General features: G+C 41.7%; 2 protein-coding genes across 3 annotated transcripts in view; one reads left to right on the top strand and one right to left on the bottom strand.

Moving 5' to 3' along the window:
• mtbp (MDM2 binding protein) overlaps positions 1–1,737 on the bottom strand; it is a 65,318-nt gene extending 63,581 nt beyond the window's left edge. For both annotated transcript variants that reach the window (XM_052022998.1, XM_052022999.1), the window contains exon 1: positions 628–1,737. In XM_052022998.1, the coding sequence (XP_051878958.1) occupies positions 628–697 (70 nt within the window). In that variant the 5' untranslated portion in view covers positions 698–1,737. The remainder of the gene's footprint in view (positions 1–627) is intronic.
• A 460-nt stretch (positions 1,738–2,197) lies between these two features.
• Positions 2,198–19,491, top strand: part of mrpl13 (mitochondrial ribosomal protein L13) — an 89,782-nt gene continuing 72,488 nt past the window's right edge. Inside the window, 4 exon segments of the mRNA XM_052023546.1 lie at positions 2,198–2,224; positions 7,516–7,522; positions 7,525–7,586; positions 7,588–7,642. Coding sequence (XP_051879506.1) covers positions 2,198–2,224; positions 7,516–7,522; positions 7,525–7,586; positions 7,588–7,642 — 151 coding nt within the window.

Raw genomic sequence — 19,491 nt, 5'->3', positions numbered from 1 at the left:
GTTTTCTCTCCATAGTTCCAGCCCAGTTTTGAGTGTTACCAACATTTGTGTGTTGGTTTTCTTAATTTAAACTACTCACATAGAAAAAACTGCCCTCCAATTCAAAATGTGTAATGAAGTACCAGGCTAAACATTTCCATTCCTGTGTCATTCAGACGAGTTCATTGGACTTTATGAATTTTCCAGGACATGAGCTTAACTGACAAGGCTAGCATTTATTGCCCAGCTGTAAATGCCCTTAAAAAAGAGCTGGTGAGATGTCATCTTGAATAGCTGCAGACCTGCCAGTGAAGGTCCTGTTAGGGATGGAGTTCCAAGACTTAAAACCAATGACGATGAAAGAATGTCACTGTGCAACTTGGAAGGAAATTTGCAGGTGGTGGTGTTCCCATATCCTTGCTGCATAATCCTTCTTGGCCTTGGAGATCACAAGTTTGGGAGGTTTAGACTGAGTATCCTTGATGGGTCACAGCAATCCATATTGTAGATGACACACACTGCAGTTGAAGTGTGCTGGTGGTGGAGGGAATGAATGTTCAGGATGATGAATTAGGTACAAGGGAGTGTGGGGGATGTAACCATTACACATAAACGTAACTAATGGATCAACTTATAAATAATACTCACCAACGAACTCTTCATCTTCACACTGCTCATCGCTACAATTCCAAACAGCTAACAGCACATATCGATCCATTGTCAGATTTGATATAAATTGTCTGTCGTAAAATGAATACACAAAAAACTTAAAGATCCAGGTTTTCTCATAGTGGTTTGACCAGGTGTCTATCAATATCTTCTTAGTTTTCCATTTATATCCAACAGATGCAGCAGTCCTCAATGAGTCCTCTGATTTGGTGACCAAGCTGAAGATTTCCACTTACTGCAGAGTTGGAATGTGACCTTTCTGAAATAGTTCTGGTTCCAAGATTGTTAGACTCCAGAGACTGGCTCAGCCCAGAGCCAGAACCCCACACACTGGGAGAGTAATGACTGTTACTGGAGTGAAATCAGTTGCCAGGACAGAGGCACAAGGGGCAGTTGCAGTGGATTGGGTGACAGCAGTTGTGGAGGTGGAGGATTGCTAGAATTTTGGAGAGAGAGCCTAAAGATGGGAGGTGGGCGCTGACCTTTGCTCTCAGGAGGGGATGCTAGTTCTCCATAGCTGTCAGTGGTTGGTTGGGGGGAGGGCTGACCTCTTGCTCCAGCTGAAGGGGGGAGGAAATAGGAGAGATGATTCACTGAAGGAGAGGGGTGGAGGGAAAGGGGGTGACTGAAGGAGGGGTGTTTAGGGGGAAAATGACCCGTTGACTGTCTATGCTCCCAGGGGTGGGGAGAGCAGGTGACCTGCTGCTTCAGTGGGTCTGGTGGGAGGGATGACCCACTAATGCTGTCAGCTAGAGGGTGGGATGACCCACTGCTCCTCTGGCTGGGGTGGGTTTTTTTTAAGGGTAAATGGCCCGTAGATCCCCTGATCCCGGGGGTTGGAGTGACCTGTTGATCCCGGGGGGGGGGGTGTCTGAGGTAAAGAAGGACCCCCTGTTGCTGGGGAGGGGGAGTCTGAGGTAAAGGACCCCCTGTTGCTGGGGAGGGGGGGGGAGGTCTGGGGTGAAGGACCTCCTGTTGCTGGGGAGGGGCGGGGTGGGCGGAGGGTCTGGGGTGAAGGATCCCCTGTTGCTGGGGGGGGGCGGAGGGTCTGGGGTGAAGGATCCCCTGTTGCTGGGGGGGGGGGGAAGCGGAGGGTCTGAGGTGAAGGATCCCCTGTTGCTGGGGGGGCGGAAGGTCTGGGGTGAAGGACCCCCTGTTGCTGGGGGGGGGGCGGGGCGGAGGCTCTGGGGTGAAGGACCCCCTGTTGCTGGGGGGGGGGGGCGGTCTGGGGTAAAAGACCAAACGACCCGTTCACCGTCCCTCCTCCCGTCGCGCGCTTTCCTCCTTCAGGTTTCTGTGCCTCCACTAACTGATCCGACTGGAAAACAACACACCTCACCCTACTTCTCTGCTGCACACAGAACAGGCGGGTTATTTTAAGCAAAAGTCGGGGGAAAAACACGTGCCAGGAGCCCTGTTAGGTATACTGGGATCTCTTTACCTACCTGGAAAGTTAAAAACTGAGTTAAAATTGGAGAACGAGAGACTTCCGGCGACGTTTCTCCCTCGGAAACGTTCGGATGCTGCACAAGGACAGACTTCCGGCGTCATGTCGAATTTCACCAAAGTTGCACAGGTGAGGATTGGGAAATGGGTGGAAGGTCGGGGAGAGGGGAGCAAAGGAGGGGCATAAGCGCAGGGGGCAGACGAGGGACAGAGGGAGGGGAGGAAAAGAGAAAGAGGAGGTGGAGAACGGACGGAGTGTGAGGAAGGATGCAGGGTGAAATTAAAACCAGGAGGGCCAACAAGAATTGTTGGCACCTCAACTTTTTACTATTTACTTAAATGATTGGATGAAAGGATCCATCCAAAGGAATGTTTTCTAAATTTGTTGATAACTTAAGATAGGTGGAAATGTAAGTTGTAAAGATATAAGGAATATGGATAGGTTAATAGTGCAGGCAAAGATCTGGCAAATGGAATGCAATGTTGGAATATGTGAAATTATCCACTTTAGAATGAAAACAAATTAATTAAGCTTAAATGTAAAGTGATATAGAGGGATTGGGTATCCTGGTGCTTGATTTACTGAACGCTATAAAGCAGATACAGCAAGTAATCAGGAAAGCTAACAGAATGTTTTCATTATCGTAAGGGAAACTGCATGCACAAGTAGGAAGTTGTGCTTTAGCGAAAGAGGCAATGGAGGGACCATGTCTTGAATACAGTGTACACTATTAGGATCCTTGAATAAGGAAGGATGTAAGTGCATTGGAAGCAATTCCAAGAAGGTGTACAAGGCTGATATGTGGAATTCATGGGCTTCCTTATGAGAAAAGTTGGATAGGTTTGGCTTGTGTCTTCTGCTGGAGTAGAAGAGTGAGAGATTACAGGTTACTTAGTTTAACATAAGACACATAGAGTTCTTGGATAGGGTGAATGTAGAGAGGATGTTTTTTTTTGTGGGAGAATCTAGAACAAGGGGTTAGCTAGACAGAGATCAGATTACTTTTGTTCCTTTCCAAGGGTCACAGGTCTTTGTAACTTTATTCCTCAAAGGATAATGGAAGCTGAGTCTTTGATAATCTCTGCCCATCAAGAATCTATCCACTGCAAAAGAATGAAAGGCTACTGTGGGTAGATGGAAATGTGGAGCTCGGACTACAGTCAGATCAACCATGACTTTATTAAATAGTGGAGCAAGCTCAAGGGCTAAGTGAATCATTTGTATATTTATGGGTAGGAGGAAAGAAGGGAAGGAAGCTTTTGGAAAATAAGGCAGCTGCACTGAAACTGAATGTAACAGGATTGCAGAGACAAACCAACCACATGGGAATGGTCCATATCATGTGTTTTAGTGATGGTTTTATTGAGGGGTTATTGCTGAAATTAGGATATCAGGGAGCACTTCCCCACCCTTGTTTCAAATAGCAGTCTTGTCAAGACCATCTCTGCTTTTTCCTTAATTTCTTCTCCCAAACACAGCATGTCTGAGAATGCAGGACTTCCTCAATACAACACTGAAATGCCAACCTGGGATTTGTGCTGGTCAAGGAGTGGGGGTGGTGGTCACACACTAAACTGTTGAGGTTTTAAACCTTTAACTCTCTAACTTTAAGACAGAAAGCCCTGGAAGGAGGGAAACAAGATGCTTGTGGGTTGTGCCTAAAGGGGTTTGGGATCTGGAGAGGAAGTTCTGGTTATGTGAGGAAGAAATTCAGAATGAAAACAATTGCCCAATCCACTGTTGGAAGTGATCAAATAACTGGAACCAAAACCTGGGAAGTAGGGGGTATAGTAATGGAGGAGAAGGTGAGGTATTCCAGGAGAATGGGTGAGCATGCAACACCCAGTGAAGTGTTATCAACTCATGGCATATGTTTGTGGTGAGATTTATTATCAATATTTATTGGAAATTTATGGTGATTCATTGCTACTTGAATTTTTAGTGCAACTTTCATGACTTAGAGTTGTCCAGCACAAAAACAGGCCCTTTAGCCTAACTTCCTAAACAGGGAGCGAATTAAGAAATCGTGCATGCAAGGTACTTGGGACTTCTAATGCAGGATTCCCTAAAGGTTAGTTTGCAGGTTGAGTCGGTAGTAAGGAAGGCAAATGCAATGTTAGCATTCATTTCGAAAGGACAAGAATATGAAAGCAAGGATGTAATGCTGAGGCTTTATAAGGCATTGGTCAGACCACATTTGGAGTATTGTGAGCAGTTTTGAGCCCCATATCTAAGGAAGGGTGTGCTTGCATTGGAGAGGGTCCAGAGGAGCTTTACAAGAATGATCCCTGGAATGAAAGGGTTAATCTATAAGGAGTATTTGATGACCCTGGGCTTGTACTTGCTGCAGTTTAGAAGGATAAGGGGGGATCTCATTGAAACCTACTGAATATTGAAAAGGCTGGATAGAGTGGACGTGGAGAGGATGTTTCCAGTAGTGGGAGAGTCTAGGACCAGAGGGCACAGCCTCAGAATAGAAGGACATTCCTTTAGAACAGAGATGAGGAGGAATTTCTTTAGCCAGAGGGTGGTGAATCTGTGGAATTTATTGCCACTGACAGCTATGGAGGCCAATTCATTGGGTATATTTAAAGTGGAAGTTGATAGGTTCTTGATTAGTAAGGGCAGCAATGGTTACGGAGAAGGCAGGAGAATGCGGTTGAGAGGGAAAAATAAATCAGCCATGATCGAATGGTGGAGGAGACTTGATGGGCCAAATGGCCTAATTCTGTTCCTATGTCTTATGGTCCATACTGACCAGTATCCCCATCTAAGATAGGCCCATTTGCCCACATTTGGCCCATATCCCTCTAAGCCTTTCCTAGCCATGTATCTGTCCAAGGGTCTTTTAAATATTGTTGATGTACTGCCTCAACCACTTCACCTCTGGCAGCCCATTTCATATATAGACCACCCTCTCAGTGGAAAAAGTTGCCCCTCAGGTTCTTAATAAATCTCTCCCCTCTCAACTTAAACCTATGCCCTCTGGTTCTTGATTACCCAACCCTGGGAAAAAGACTGTGGGTGTTGGTCCTATCTATGCCCCTCATGATTTTATATACCTCTATATCACCCCTCATTCTTCTATGATTCAATGAAAAAGGTTCCAACCTGCTCAACCTCTTTCCATAACTTTTGTCCCTCAAGTCCTGCAATATCCTTGTAATCTTCCCTCTGCACTGTTTCTAGCTTAATGGCATCTTTCCTATAGCAGGGTGACCAAAACGGGACACAATATTCCAACCTATTTTAGTGTCATCTGCAAACTTACTAACCATGCCTTGTACATCTCATCTAAATTGTTGGTCTAGATGACAAATAACAATGGGACTAGCACCAACTCCTGGGGCACACCACTAGTCAGGGACCTGCAATAAAAAAAAACAACCTTCCATCATCACCCTTTGCTTCGAATTGTGCATCCTGGCTCCCACATGACTTCTGTCAGAAGTTTTTATTTAACATGTGCAGCTATGTCATTAGTATTAAGAAAGTGAATCTCATAACAAACACCATGTGTGCATTAAGAGTGAAATGCTTTAAATTGGATGATATTTTTAATCTATGATTCATAATTACATTGTGAGGATTAACACTACCAGAAATAGCTTGAATTTCTGGAGCACCTTTATTCATAGTAAAACATCCTTGGGAGAAGTACAGACAGAAAATGTAATATATCGTGTGACTCAGTAGCAGAAATTATGAGAGAGCACTGCCCCGAGGATAAAAAAAATACAAAAAGAAACTGCAGGTGTTGGAAATGTGAAGTAAAAACAGAAAATTCTGTATAAACTCAACAGGTCAGGCAGTATCTGTTAGGGGAAAAGAAACACTGTTAACATTTCAGCTTGGAGACCCTTTCATCAGGACTGAATTCACAAGGGTCTTTCACCTGAATTTTAACTTTTTTTTCTTCCCAGATATGCTGCCTGACCTGTTTCAAGCGTTTTCTGTTTTTACTTCAGATTTCCAGCGTCTGCTTCAGTTTTTTTGATCTCCAACCTCAGGAGAAGTTTTCTTTTACAATTACTGGTGCACTATGTATTACAAAATGGTGAACCCCAAAGCTTGTAGGTATGTCTTAAGGTTTGCTTAAAGAGATAAGAGAGTCTGAAAGATTTAAGGGGAGGATTTCCTGTTTGGCAGTTGAATGCACAACCACCAATGGTGAAGTGATTAAATATGGGATTGCTCAAAGAGAAGGAATACAGAATTCTTGGAGGGATGGAGGTTACAGAGATGGGGAGGAGCAATATGAAGGGATTTGAAAACAATGAGAATTTTTAAAATTGTAGTTTCAGTTAAGTGGAAACCAAAGACCAGGCAGAATTAGACATTTTCTAAAAGGCGGTGAAGTGCTAACTTAACTAAAATATTATTCCCTGAAATTCTGTCCTTTTGGGGTGAAACTCTGATGTGGAGACATTGGGAGGTCTGAGCTAAGCTAGACTCCTCATCGTTGAGTTCGTTCATTGGTTCAGTTGCAACAAATTTCAACAGATTCTGTTCCGAAATTCAAAACAGTACCATCAGCTCTCTGTGTATCTACAGTGATGTTCTTAGCTTTAAAATTGTAATGGCAGTCACTTACTGAACAGAACTCTGTTTATTGTATATGGTGACCCTGATTAGGAAACCTCTTGGCTTGAAATTTTAAAGCTCTTCAGGGTGGACCTTAACAGGGAAGTGTTGGTCCTCGCTGAAACCAATACCACGCTGGCTTTTCATTACTAATCCATTTTAAAATATGACACAGATCCCAATCTAGGATTGGTGGAGTTTATAAAAATGTTGAATTATAGGGGAAACAGGAAGGCTATTCGGGCTGTTATGCCTGCCTAGCTCTTAGAAAGAGTTTATAATTAATTCCACTTATCTGCTCTTATTCCATGGCCCTGCATATTTTTATTTTTCAATTATTTATCCAATTTCCCTTTGAAAGTTAATTTTGAACCTGCTCCCACTGCACTCTCAGGCAGCATGTTCCAGATCACGACCATTCCTAAGTTAAAAATACATTCTCCTTATCTTCCCTCTGGTTCTTTTGCCAAATATCTTAAATGCAAGTTCTCTGCTTCCTGATCCTCCTGCCAGTAAAAATAAATTCTTCATATTTATTCTATCCCAGCCTTTGAAAAATCTATTAATTTTTTTTCCTTAACCTTCTCTAACCCAAGGAAAACAACCACAGCTTCTCCAGTACTTCCACAGGGCAGAAGCTGCTATAAACAGGGATTGTTCCACTCAATCTTTGCATCTTCTCCAAAAACATTTCCTGCCCTCCAGAATCAGATGCAAATCTCCAACTGAAGTTCAACTGGATCTTCCATGGTACAAAATATACTGCATAATTTCTAACTCTGCAGTATTGGGTTAGTTTTTAATTTTCTTCTCAAGAGATTTTCTCTTTGTTTCAGCAATGGGCTTCTTTTCAAGGATATGGTATTTGATTGATGCCAAGATGCAACCACCTGGAAAGATTGCAACTAATGTGCTCCGTCAGACTGCAGGGGAAACATAAACCGATCTACATGCACTGAGTGAGTATCCAGAACCCGTTGCCTCTCTTGAGTGCAATGTTTCACTCGCAACCCGAGCTTTGGGCAGATGCTGAAGGTAAGTGGAATGGCTGCTGCACTCCAATTGACCCAGACAAATGATAGCAGGCACTCGCGCCATGGTGTGTGTTATTCCATGGAGTAACTAGATTACTTCAGTTAGTTGAATGATTGGTAAGCTTTTCCAGAGAAAGGTTGTTGTTTAGCTCTGAATGAATTAAACAAAAAGCATTTTTCCCAATTTGAATGTTCAACTGTTTTGTGGAATATTGAATCCTTCTGTAAATAAGGTATCTGTATCGAGTACCTGGTCCTGTCATTGCTTTCAAAGCAGTTGAAGCTATAAGTTTAAAGTAATCTTTACAGACTCTGGCACTCGGATAACTTTTAAATCTTGTAAAGAATCCCATGCGGCCTGTTTAGCTATTACCTCTGCTATATGATAATCTAAGAAGACAACTTCAGACTGGAATTTCTTAACTAAAATAAACTATTAAAATTATGATTTTGTTTTTTTGAATTTGTGGTTGCCAAAACTGAAGATTGGGAAAACTTCTAGAATTCAGAAAAGAATAGCCAAGGAAAGAAAAAGCAAAAAATAAGAGTAGGTTAGTGAAAAGCATTGCAACAAATAGTAGGGGCTTCTATAGCTAAGTAAAAATAATAGTGAAAATGAATGGTAGTCACTTGAATACTACCACAGGAGAAATTATAATAGGAAATAAGGGAATGAAAGAGATATTAAACAAATATTTTGTTTCTATTCTCTGAAGAAGACACAGAAGTAATGATTAAGTACAGAATAACTCAGGAATTCAAAGAATTGGTGTTAGGAAAAAGATTAGTATTGGAGAAATTAATGGGACTGTATGCCAATTAGTGCCAGGACCTGCATCATAGTTTTTTGTGGAAATAGTGGACACACTGGTTGTCATCTTCCGAATTATCATTGATTTTAAAATGATTCCCACAAATTGGAAGATGGCGTGAATCAACCCACTATTTAACAAAGGAGAGAAGGTTAACAGAGATCTATAGACCAGTTAGCCCAGCATCCGTATTAGTGAAAATGCTAGAATTTTTGTTAAGGAAGTGGTAACAAGGCAGTGGAAAATAATAACAGGATTGGGCAAAATCAACATGGGTTTCAGTAAGGGAAATGATGTTTGACAAATTGTTTGCGTTGTAACTAGCAGAATAGTATAAAGGACAAAGTATTTGGACTTTCAGAATGCCTTTGGTGAGGTGCCATTCAGCTTATTAAATGCACAGCATTGGGAGTAATACACTGGCATGAATTGAGGATCAAAAGACAGAAAAGAGACTAGGAATAAACAGATTATTTCTGGGTTGGGAGGCTGTGACCAATAGGATGCCACAGAGATCTGTGATGAGGCTGTAGCTTTTCAGTCTGTATCAATGATTTGGATCCAAGTTTCCTGATAATACAAAACTAGATGACAGTGGGTTGTAAGAAAGATGCAGTGAGGCTTCAGGGAGATTTTGACAGGCTAGGTGAATGGGCAAGGACACAGCAGGTAGGAAGTAATTGGAAAAACAAGAGCTTAACTGCTCGGGTAGAAAAGAATGCAAAGGGGGAGTATTTTTTAAATACTGGGAGTGGAAAGTGCTGGTGTTCAGAAGGACCTTGGTCTCCTTGTATATTAACTACAGTGTTAATATGCAGGCTCAGGAAGCAATGAGGAAGGCAAAACTGTATGTTGGCCTTCAATGCACAAGGATTTGAGTACAGGAGACGTCTTGCTCCAGTCATATAGAGCCTTGGTTATTTGGAATATCATGTACTGGTGTGGTCTTACTATTTAGGCAAAAGTTTCTTGTGAGGGGAAGAGTGCAACAAAGGATCACGGGGTTGATTCCTGGGAGAGTGGGCTTGTTGTATGAGGAGAGATAAAGCAGGACAACGTCTGTGAGGTCCAGAGTTTAGAATGATGAGACGAGATCACATCGAAATGTACTATATACTTAAGGTGTTTTCACAGGGTTGATGTGGAGTTGTTTTCCGTGGCTCGATATATAGAACCAAGGATCAGAGTCTCAGAATTAGAATTCAGGACAGGAATGAGCAGAAATTTCTTCATTCATGAGGTAGTGAATCTTTGGAACTATGTACCAAAGAGACTCAGTTGCTGACTATACATAGTAAAGTGATGCACAGATTTTAGACGTTGAGCCAATCAGAGGATTTGTGGAGAACACAGGGAAGTTGTACTGCACAAGATCAGCCATGACCTTGTTGAATGAAGGAGAAGATGCGTATGGCTCACTTACTCTGCTGTTTCCTGTCGGATCACTTCAGGCACACGCCAAGTGAAATTGCAACTGTTTTGAAAGCTACAGAAGACTGAAAAATGTCTTGACCAACAAAGAGAAACATGATAAAGTCAGTCAGGCAATGGTACTTGGCAGTGGTGTTGAGGAAGAACCCAGTATATAAACAGGAAACGTTCCCACCATGGCAACCAGCCTGCTCACTGGAGTGCACTCTGCCTTCTGGCTCATTACAAGCTTCTCCCTGGACTCTCAGTGGTTCTCTGTAATAACTACTCAAGCTTGATTCGATCTCTCCAGGCAGAGTGGTTGTAGACACAATTTTCCCAGATGTCCATGGGAATGATGAATTTCCTGAGACTTCAACTGACCCTGGCACCTCACTGGAGCTTAGCTTTCCTCTGCACTTTGCAGAGTTTTTGAATGGCTGCAGAGCACAGCCTTTGGCAGACGACTTTACACTACTCATAATCTGCATAGACCATATGCGGTAGCAGTCCATGTTGTCCAGAGCTTCTATACTGCTGCACGTGGTGAAAGTTGTGCAGCTGGTGTAATAGTGAAGTATTTCCACAAGATGGTGATGTGATTACAGTTGGGAAGCTTATTGCACTGTCAGTATCTAAGATCACATCTTTTAACAGGGCGATTACACTCCCCTGCACTTGCCTATCACTATCCCTTACCTGCATCTACCTATCACCACCTTGTGCCCTCCCCACCTTCCCCTCTTTTGTCCACCTATCACTGCTCTGCTCTTCCCTCCTATATATTGGTCTTCCCCTTTTTCCTATCTTCAGTCTTGAAGAAGGGTCCTGACCCAAAACGTTAACCGCCTGCTTTTCTCCTCCACAGATGCTGCCTGGCCTGCTGAGTTCCTCCAGCATCATAGTGTTTTTCATTTAAAACTCCTTAAAATTTGCCTTTTTAAATTAGTATCCCTTTCCATGGCTTTACTGACATAACAAAATATCCCAGAGCATGTTAAGACTGCTATGTATAATAAACTGTTATTGATTTTCACTCTCCTACAGTTCCACTTGGCTGCTTTTCTTGAGTAGGTATGAGAAACTATTCCTGCTACGTGTGAAGCATTTAGTATTCATGGAGGTAGATTAATTGTTTGTAACGTTTCTGGAATTTATCCTTGTGACCCTCCTTACAACCTGAATGAGATGCAGAAGTCCAGCTGTTTGTTCCAAAATAGAATCACTTGTCCATCCAAACCCTTATTAATCAGCTATTAGCTTCATTCATGAATCAGTCAGGTGTGTACTATAGCACAGCAACTATGCAAGTGACAATTATAGTCAGGGCCAGTGACTCTTGCAGAACAACCATGGAGGTTGTGATTCTTCCCCAGTTGTATGATTCAAAATCAAGGAAGCACCATTTGATATCATCATTCCCACTGAGTCCATTTTGTGGAGACACAAGAGACTGCAGATGCTGGAATCTGAAGCAACAAACAATCTGCTGGAGGAACTCAGTAGGTCAAGCAGCATCTGTGGATGTTGATACAGTGTTTTGACCCAAAACGTCAACAATTCCTTTCCTCCCACAGATGCTCAACGCGCTGCGTTTGTCCAGCAGATTGTTTGTGAGTCTATTTTGCATTGGGTTAGGTCATTGTACTTGTAATCCAAGGCCTGGGCTGATGGTCCAATGATAAAAGATCAAATCTTATCGGAGTAGCTGGGGAATTTAAATTCAGTTATCAAATCCAGAGTAGAAGTAAAAATGGAGGACAGAATTGGTGACCTTAAAGCTACCAGATTGTCATTAAAGACTCACTTCATTCACTGATGTCCTTTAGGGAAGGAAATCTTTATGGTGCCGAGCTTTACCTTGACTCCAGACTGACAGCAATGTGATTGGCTTGACTGCTCTGCAAAAGAACCCCAAAAGCCCCTCAGCACATAATCATGCAGGGATGGGCAATAAATGCTCGTTTTGCCTGTGATGCCCTTCTCCCATGATTGAAAACAAAATAACTCTTATCTCTGCTCAACAAGTGGTGTTTTGACTTGCAAGGATGCAACTCCCTCTTAAACCATGCACCTGGCCAGTAAAATTTGCACCAATTTGGTTGCATATAGTGACTTTTAAAAGTTGCCACGATAATATTTCATTAGTGAGCACGTACCATCGCAGAGCCTAAACAAGAACCAAAAACACTGACTACTGGGGACTCTTGAGGGTTTTTCAGCAAACCGTGCTGGTTAGAGGAAATCTTGCTTCACCCAGACAGGTGCTGATTCCTCAGAAGCAATATCTTTGTTAACGACATTATATTTATTATCACTGACTTAGATGATATGAAATTTGTTGTTTTGCAGCAGCAGTACAAAGTCACAAAATTACTATAAATTACAAAACTACATAAAGTCCAAAAAAAAATAGTGTTACAGTCTGCTGAAGGAACTCAGCAGGTCAGGCAGCATCTGTGGGAGGAAAGGAACTGTTGATGTTTTAAGTCAAAACCCTGCATCAGGACTGCTGATGCAGAGTTTCAATCCGAAACGTCGACATTTGCTTGTCTCCCCACAGATGCTGCCTGACCCGCTGCATCCTCCAGCAGATTGTTTGTTGCTCCAGGTTTCAGCATCTGCAGTCTCTTGTGTCTCTACGAGTAGTGTTCATGAACTGTTCAGAAATCTGATGGTGGAGGGGAAGAAGATGTTCTGAATCATTGAGGGACCTGTACCTCCTGCTTGATGGTAGTTACAAGAAGAGGGCATGTCCTGGGTGGTGAAGGTCCCTTAGTAATGGTTGCCGCTGCCTTGAAGCATCGCCTCTTGAAGATGTCCTTGATGGTGGGGAGGGTTGTGTCCATGATAATAAACAATTATGATGATAATAGAGCATTATAATAATTAAATTGAAAGTAATCATTTGTGTAAGCGTCAACTCCACTCAGAAAAGCAATACATTACACTGCACCATCATACCTTTTGTTTTTGCAAATGTGTTATTGCTGCATAGGGTTACTGCAACAATATCCAACTCCTGCTTTAAGCTGCTTTTTGACATAAATTGCTTGCCCAATTTATGGAGTTTAATTTGGGCATTTGAAGTGTTGCATTTTTTCAAATGTGAAGGGAAAGTACACAGTTAATGCCAGGACCTTTAAGAGCATTGATGTACAGAGGGATATTGGGGTCCAAGTCCATAGTCCCTGAAAGTAGCCGCACAAATTGATAGGGTGGTAAAGAAGGCATATGGCATGTATGCCATTATTAGTCAAGGCATTGAGTTCAAGAGTCAGGAAAGTTATGTTGCAGCTTTATAAAATTCTGGTTGAGCTGCATCTGGAGTATTGCATTCAATTCTGGTCGTCCCCATTGTGGGAAGAATGTGGAGGCTTTGAAAATGTTGCAAAGGAGGTTTGCCAGGATACTGCCTGGATTAGAGGGTATGAGCTATAATTGGACTTGGTTTATTATTGTCACATGTACCAAGGTACAGTAACACAAAACTTGTCTTGCATACCGTTGATACAGATCAATCATTACACAGTGCATCGAGGCAGTATAAGGTAAAACAAAAACAGAATGCAGAATAACAGCTACAGAAGAAGTGCAGTGCGGGCAGACAATAAGCTGCAAAGTCATAACAAGGTGATTCTGAGGTCAAGAGCCCATCTTATCGTACTAGGGAACCTTCAATAGTCTTATACAGTGGGATAGAGCTGTCCTTGAGCCCTGGTGGTATGTGCTTTCAGGCTTTTGTATCTTCTGCAAATGGGCAGGTGGGGAGATGAGATGAGATGATGTCCCTGGTAGGTGGGGTCTTTGATTATGCTGGCTGCTTACGGAGGCAGCGAGAAGTATAGACAGAGTCCATAGAGGGCAGGCTAGTTTCCCCATGATGTGCTGAGCTGTGTCCCACAACTCCCTGCAGTTTCTTGCAGTCATGGGCAGAGCAGTTTTCTATACTAAGCCATGAGCATCCAGATAGTATGCTTTCTATGGTGTATTGATTAAAATTGGTGAGTGTCAGAGGGGAATACCAATTTCTTTAGCTCCCTGAGGAAGTAGAGGCGCTGGTGAGCTTCTTAGTTTGGCATCCACATAGTTGGACCATGACAGGCTTTTGATGATGTTCACTCCTAGGAGCTTGAAGCTTTCAACCCTGTAAACCTCAGCATTGTTGATGTAGGCAGGAGCATGTACACTGCCCCTCTTCCTGAAGTCAATAACCAGCTCTTTTGTTCTGCTGACATTGAGGGAAGGGTTGTTGTCATGACACCATGTCACTAGGCTCTTTATCTCCTTCCTGTACTCCAACTCATCGTTGTTTGTGATACAGCCCACTACAGTGGTATCAACTGCAAACTTGTAGATGGAGTTAGGGCAGAATCTAGCCATGCGGTCATGAGTGTATAGAGAGTAGAGTAGGGGGGGCTGAGCCTTGTGGCGCACAAGTGTTCAGAATAATCATGCTGGAGGTGTTGATGCCTATCCTTAGTGATTGCGGTCTGTTGGTCATCCTTAGTGATTGCTGTCTGTTGGTCAGGAAGTCAAGGATCCATTTGCAAAGGGACATGTTGAGTCCCAGGTCCAGGAGTTTGGTGATGAGTTTGCTTGGAATTATAGTGTTGAAGGCAGAGCTATAATCAATAAACAATAGTTTAATGTAGGTGTCTTTACTGTCTAGATGCTCCAGATATGAGTGTAGTGCCAGGGAGATGGTGTCCACCGTAGACCTTTTTCACTGTAGTGGGTCAAGGTTGTCTGGGAGGCTGGAGTTAATGTGTTCCATGACCAGCCTCTCGAAGCACTTCATGATGGTGGATGTCAGAACCACTGGTCGGTAGTCATTAAGGCACATTATCTTGTTGTTCTTCGGTACCGGGATGATAGTGGTCTTCTTAAAGCAGTTGGGAACTTCAGATTGAAACAGGGAGAGGTTAAAAATGTCTGCAAATACCCCTGCCAGCTGATCTGCACAGGATCTAAGGACACGGCCAGGGACACCACCCAGGCCAGATGCTATTTGCGGGTTCACTCTCTGGAAGACTGATCTTGCGTCCACAGTGGTGACTATGGGTTCAGGTGCATTGAGGCTGTCAGGGTGGTGACATTCCAATCCCCTTCTGTTCAAAATGTGCATAGAATGCATTAAGTTCATCAGGAAGGTATGCACTGTTGTCGGCGATGCTGCCCGACTTCATTTTGTAGCCTGTTATAGCATGTAAGCCCTGCCACAACTGATGTCTGGTCTGGGAATCAATTTTGGACTTGTATTGTCTCTTGGCATCTCTGATAGCTTTACAGAGTTTGTATCTTGATTTCTGGTTTGAGAACAGCCAGATTGTCCTCTTTGGTACACAGTCCTCAACACACTTGCTGATAAAGTCCATGACGGTGGTGATATGCTCATCTAGGCTGGCAGCTGACTCTTTGAGCATGAACCAGTCTACCAACTCAAAGCACTCACGTAGAAACCCATCTGTATAAGGGGAGGTTGTTTGCTCTGGAGCGTCGGAGGCTGAGAAGAGACCTGGTAGAAATTTATAACACTATAAGAGGCATAGATAGCCAATATCTTTTTCCAGGGTTGAAATGTCTGCAGTCCTTTGTTTCTCTCAAAATATCTTAATACCAGAGGGCATGCATTTAAGGTGGGAGGGAGAAAGTTCAAAGGAGATGTGCGGGGCAAGTTTTTTTACAGAGTCGTGGGTGCTTGGAATGCACTGCTAGGGGTGGTGGTGGAGTCAGATACGTAGAGGTATTTAAGAGGCTCTTGGATTGGCACATGAATATGCAGAGAATCGAGGGATATGGACCATGTGCAGGCAGAAGGGATTAGGTTAAATAGGTGTCACTAGCTCAATTTGGCATAACATCGTGGACAAGGGGCCTGTTCCTGTCCTGTACTATTCAATGTTCTGTGTTGTACCTGAAATTACACAGAAAGTTAATTCAATATTATATCAGAGTAAATAAGGCATCAAGCAATGTGGGATAGTGTTACTAACTGACTGCTGCAATATGTAATTGTGTTTATTAATAGCATATATGAGTTCTATTGCAGTTTTAAAAATTTGCATTTATTATTATTTTGAAGTTTTCTTTTAACGTCATGCTTTACATGAAGCTGGAGTGGCTGGCAGAAGACTTTGTCCATGCTGCGGTCTGCTCTTCAAGGGTTGAACTTTTGATTTGTGATTTTTTTGTATTCTCAGCCATTAAATCAAACTTAAAAAGTCTCAGAGGAAAAGCTCAGTGCTTTAGGAGAAAATAACAACCTTTTTGGCCTCTTGTTAGGTTGTGGCAAAATTAGAAAGTAATTTCCCCAGCAGAACAGAGGTCCTGTAGAACACAAGTATAAACCACTGTTGTGAATCTCAAGGTCAAATAAAAAAGAAACTCTCACTGCTGGCTTTGAGCATCTAAGAAATGCCTGACAGCTAAATTAAACCCTGGAGGTTATATTTTACCATGGATATTCATTATACATTTTGACTTTGTACATATCTTCAACAGTTGTGAACTTAATAATGGACTCCACTTATTTTAATGTAAATAAAAGATATCTGATCACAGAATTTTGTTTTGTAAGCTTCATCAGTGGAGTTGCAGCTGGTTTCAATATTTTCGTTAAAAGTCTGAACAGATAAGATTCAAAGAAGTCTTAAGTGCATGGTACAGTCTCCAAACTAAAGCATTACACTTCATGAACTTAGTGCAAAGTGTACACTTAGTTCATGGCTCATCCAAAATATGGGAGGCCTGTGAACTGGATTTTGCTCTTTAAAAACAGTGCTGAGGCTGACATGTTCTTGGTTATTAAGTGTAAATCTGCTGGCAATTTCCAGCAATTGTTCATAGTGGTACCCTGAGATCAGTAAGTTGCTGTCCCAATTACCTTGCTATAGAAACTGACATACACTGGTACTTCGACAAAAATCAGGCATCCAATCACAGAGAGCGATGTAGAGTTGCTGCACCTACTCACTTAAGAAGCTGCAGAGAGTCGTGTACTTTGCCTAACACATCACAGGCACATCCCTTCCCACCATCGGTGGTATTTACAGGAGGCACTGCCTCAAGAAGGCAACGTCCATCATCAAAGACCCACCATCTGGGTCATGCCATCTTCTACCATCAGGCAAGAGACACAGAAGCCTGAAGTCCCACACCACCAGGTTCAAGAACAGCTACTTCCCTTCAACCATTTGGTTCTTGAACCAATCGGCACAACCCTAATCACTACAGTTTAGCAACACTATGGCCACTTTGATCACTTTGCACTAAAATGGGCTTTGTTTTACTTTTGTCTAATTGTGTTCTTTCTTGTAAAAATTGTGTATAATTTATGTTTTTCTGATGAATACTGCTTATCTGATGCTACGTGCCTGTGGTGATGTTGTTGCAAGTACATGTTTCATTGCACCTGTGCATACATGTACTTGTGCAAATGACAATAAAGTCGACTTTGACTTTTTAAAAACTTAGAATTTGTCCAGTTTGGTTTATGTAAATTTGCAACCATGTGATAAGTCATTCTGGCATCTTAACAACCTCTCTGGCCTTGAAACTCTTCATACCTGTGAACCTACTTCAGATTAAAAAATTTTTTTTTACTTTTTCTGTCTTATTTTCTTTTTAATTCTGTCTTAGTCATTTACTGCTGTCTCTGATGTCCATGCATTTGTATATATTCAATAACCAGACCAATTCAAAAGTATTTCATCTAAATGTTCCTTTGTTTCTTTATTTTGGAAATGTTTTTGTGATACAATGTTTAAACAAATGTATGTTTGATGTTAATTAGTTATTACGATATTTGGTTGCTCTTAAATGTATAGTTATAATGTGATCTCAGCGGCTATTCAGATAATTTTAGATTCAATTAGTTTGGGAATGCTCCAATGGTGATTTCAGTACAGTAATTTAAAAAAAAATGTTAAAAGGTATGATAATGCTACAACTAGGTAGATCTTGAAGATGAGCTACATTCCTAAAGCTAAACACTAAAGATTCCTTTTTACTTATTCCCTTGTTCACATTCTGATTTCATTCAACAGGTTATGGTTTAAAACTCATTCTTGATGGATTACTGCAAAAAAAAAGGAATATCAAGTAGTCCTTGAAAGCAGCTGGAGATTTTATTTCCCACAAAGAATTATACATTGTAAACTCAGGGTTTTATTGGTTAACTCTGATCATTTTCTTATATGTAATGAAATTGTTAACTGTTTGTCAGGGACAGTGAACTTATTCAAACTTTTGAACCTATGTGTAACTTTAGTAGGTCAAATATGCAGCAGGTATCAAATCTCAAGTTGTCCTGAGTTGTGCATTTTGTTTTATATTAGGAAAAGGAATGTTTGAGCTATGCTGATGTGCTGTCAGTAGATAGCGCAAATGCACTGCTAAATGCATCTGGCAGTGAAAGGTTATATTTCTCTACCTCGCAACAAGAAATTACCCAATATTTTCTTTCATGAAATAACTATCCCCGTTTGCATCTCAGTGTTGGGAGAATACTCAGTGGTGTCAGTAATCTGATTACCTCCAAGTCCCCTGGGTTTCTTTTGTATATATTTTAGTCTAATTGAGAGATTGTCAGCACATGGTCATGATTACTGAATCTGAAGGTCTGTGGAATTCCATTTATTAAAGACTCCCTGATATGTCATTCAGTATGATTGATGTCACTAAACATTTAAGTAGAATTTTGTTTCCACTTGAACAAAGATTCTGTGTTCTCAGAAAGAATTTTTGCCTCTTGCATTATTTTTTGAGCATCTTTCTATGAAATACAACACTGTGGCTGCAATCTGATAAGCAGTGATCTATAGAGGCATTCACTTGATTTGACCAGGTGGGAGTATTAGGGCAACTCCCTCTGGCTTCCTGTAGAATTTTTTTTAAAAAAAGCATTGCCAAAGCTATTTGCTGTGAACATTTAACAGTCCAAGGAAAAATGTCTTGTCAATGATATGGCTCCCACAAGATGGACACATTAATGTTTCCACGTGGCAGTGAGCAGTGTTTACAACATACTTTCAAAGACACAAACTGCCTTTTTATGTTTGTCTTGTTGAAATCAAGACTCGCATACTGGGTTGCATTCCACCTTATTCTTAGATCATGATTGATCTGTGATCTAACTCCTTTCCACACATTTTCTGTATACCCTTAAGTTGACTGAGTAATTAAAAAGTAAGATCTCTTAATTTCAGGTTTAAAATTAACAATTGATCTGGAACTGATTGCTATTCTGGAAGAGGCTTCCAAATTTCTATCTCTCTTTGAGTGTCAATGTATTTCTTTTCTCTGCAGAAAGGCCTAATTTTTGGACTTCCTCCCTCATTCTCTCCTTCTATCTTATCAGTTCACAATGTTTTGGAAACTTTAATCAAAACACTCTTAACCTTATAAATTCCAGTTAATATAAATTTATGTGATATTTGTAATACCTGCCTATCACTATCTCTTACCTGCATCTACCCATCACCACCCTGTGCCCACCCTGCCTCCCCTCTTTTGTCCACCTATCACTGCTCTGCTTTTCCCTCCTATATATTGG

This window comes from Pristis pectinata, chromosome 9, assembly GCF_009764475.1.
Source record: "Pristis pectinata isolate sPriPec2 chromosome 9, sPriPec2.1.pri, whole genome shotgun sequence".
NCBI lineage: Eukaryota > Metazoa > Chordata > Chondrichthyes > Rhinopristiformes > Pristidae > Pristis > Pristis pectinata.
The sequence above is the reverse complement of the archived record's forward strand: the minus strand, read 5'-3'. Positions and strand labels throughout refer to the sequence as shown.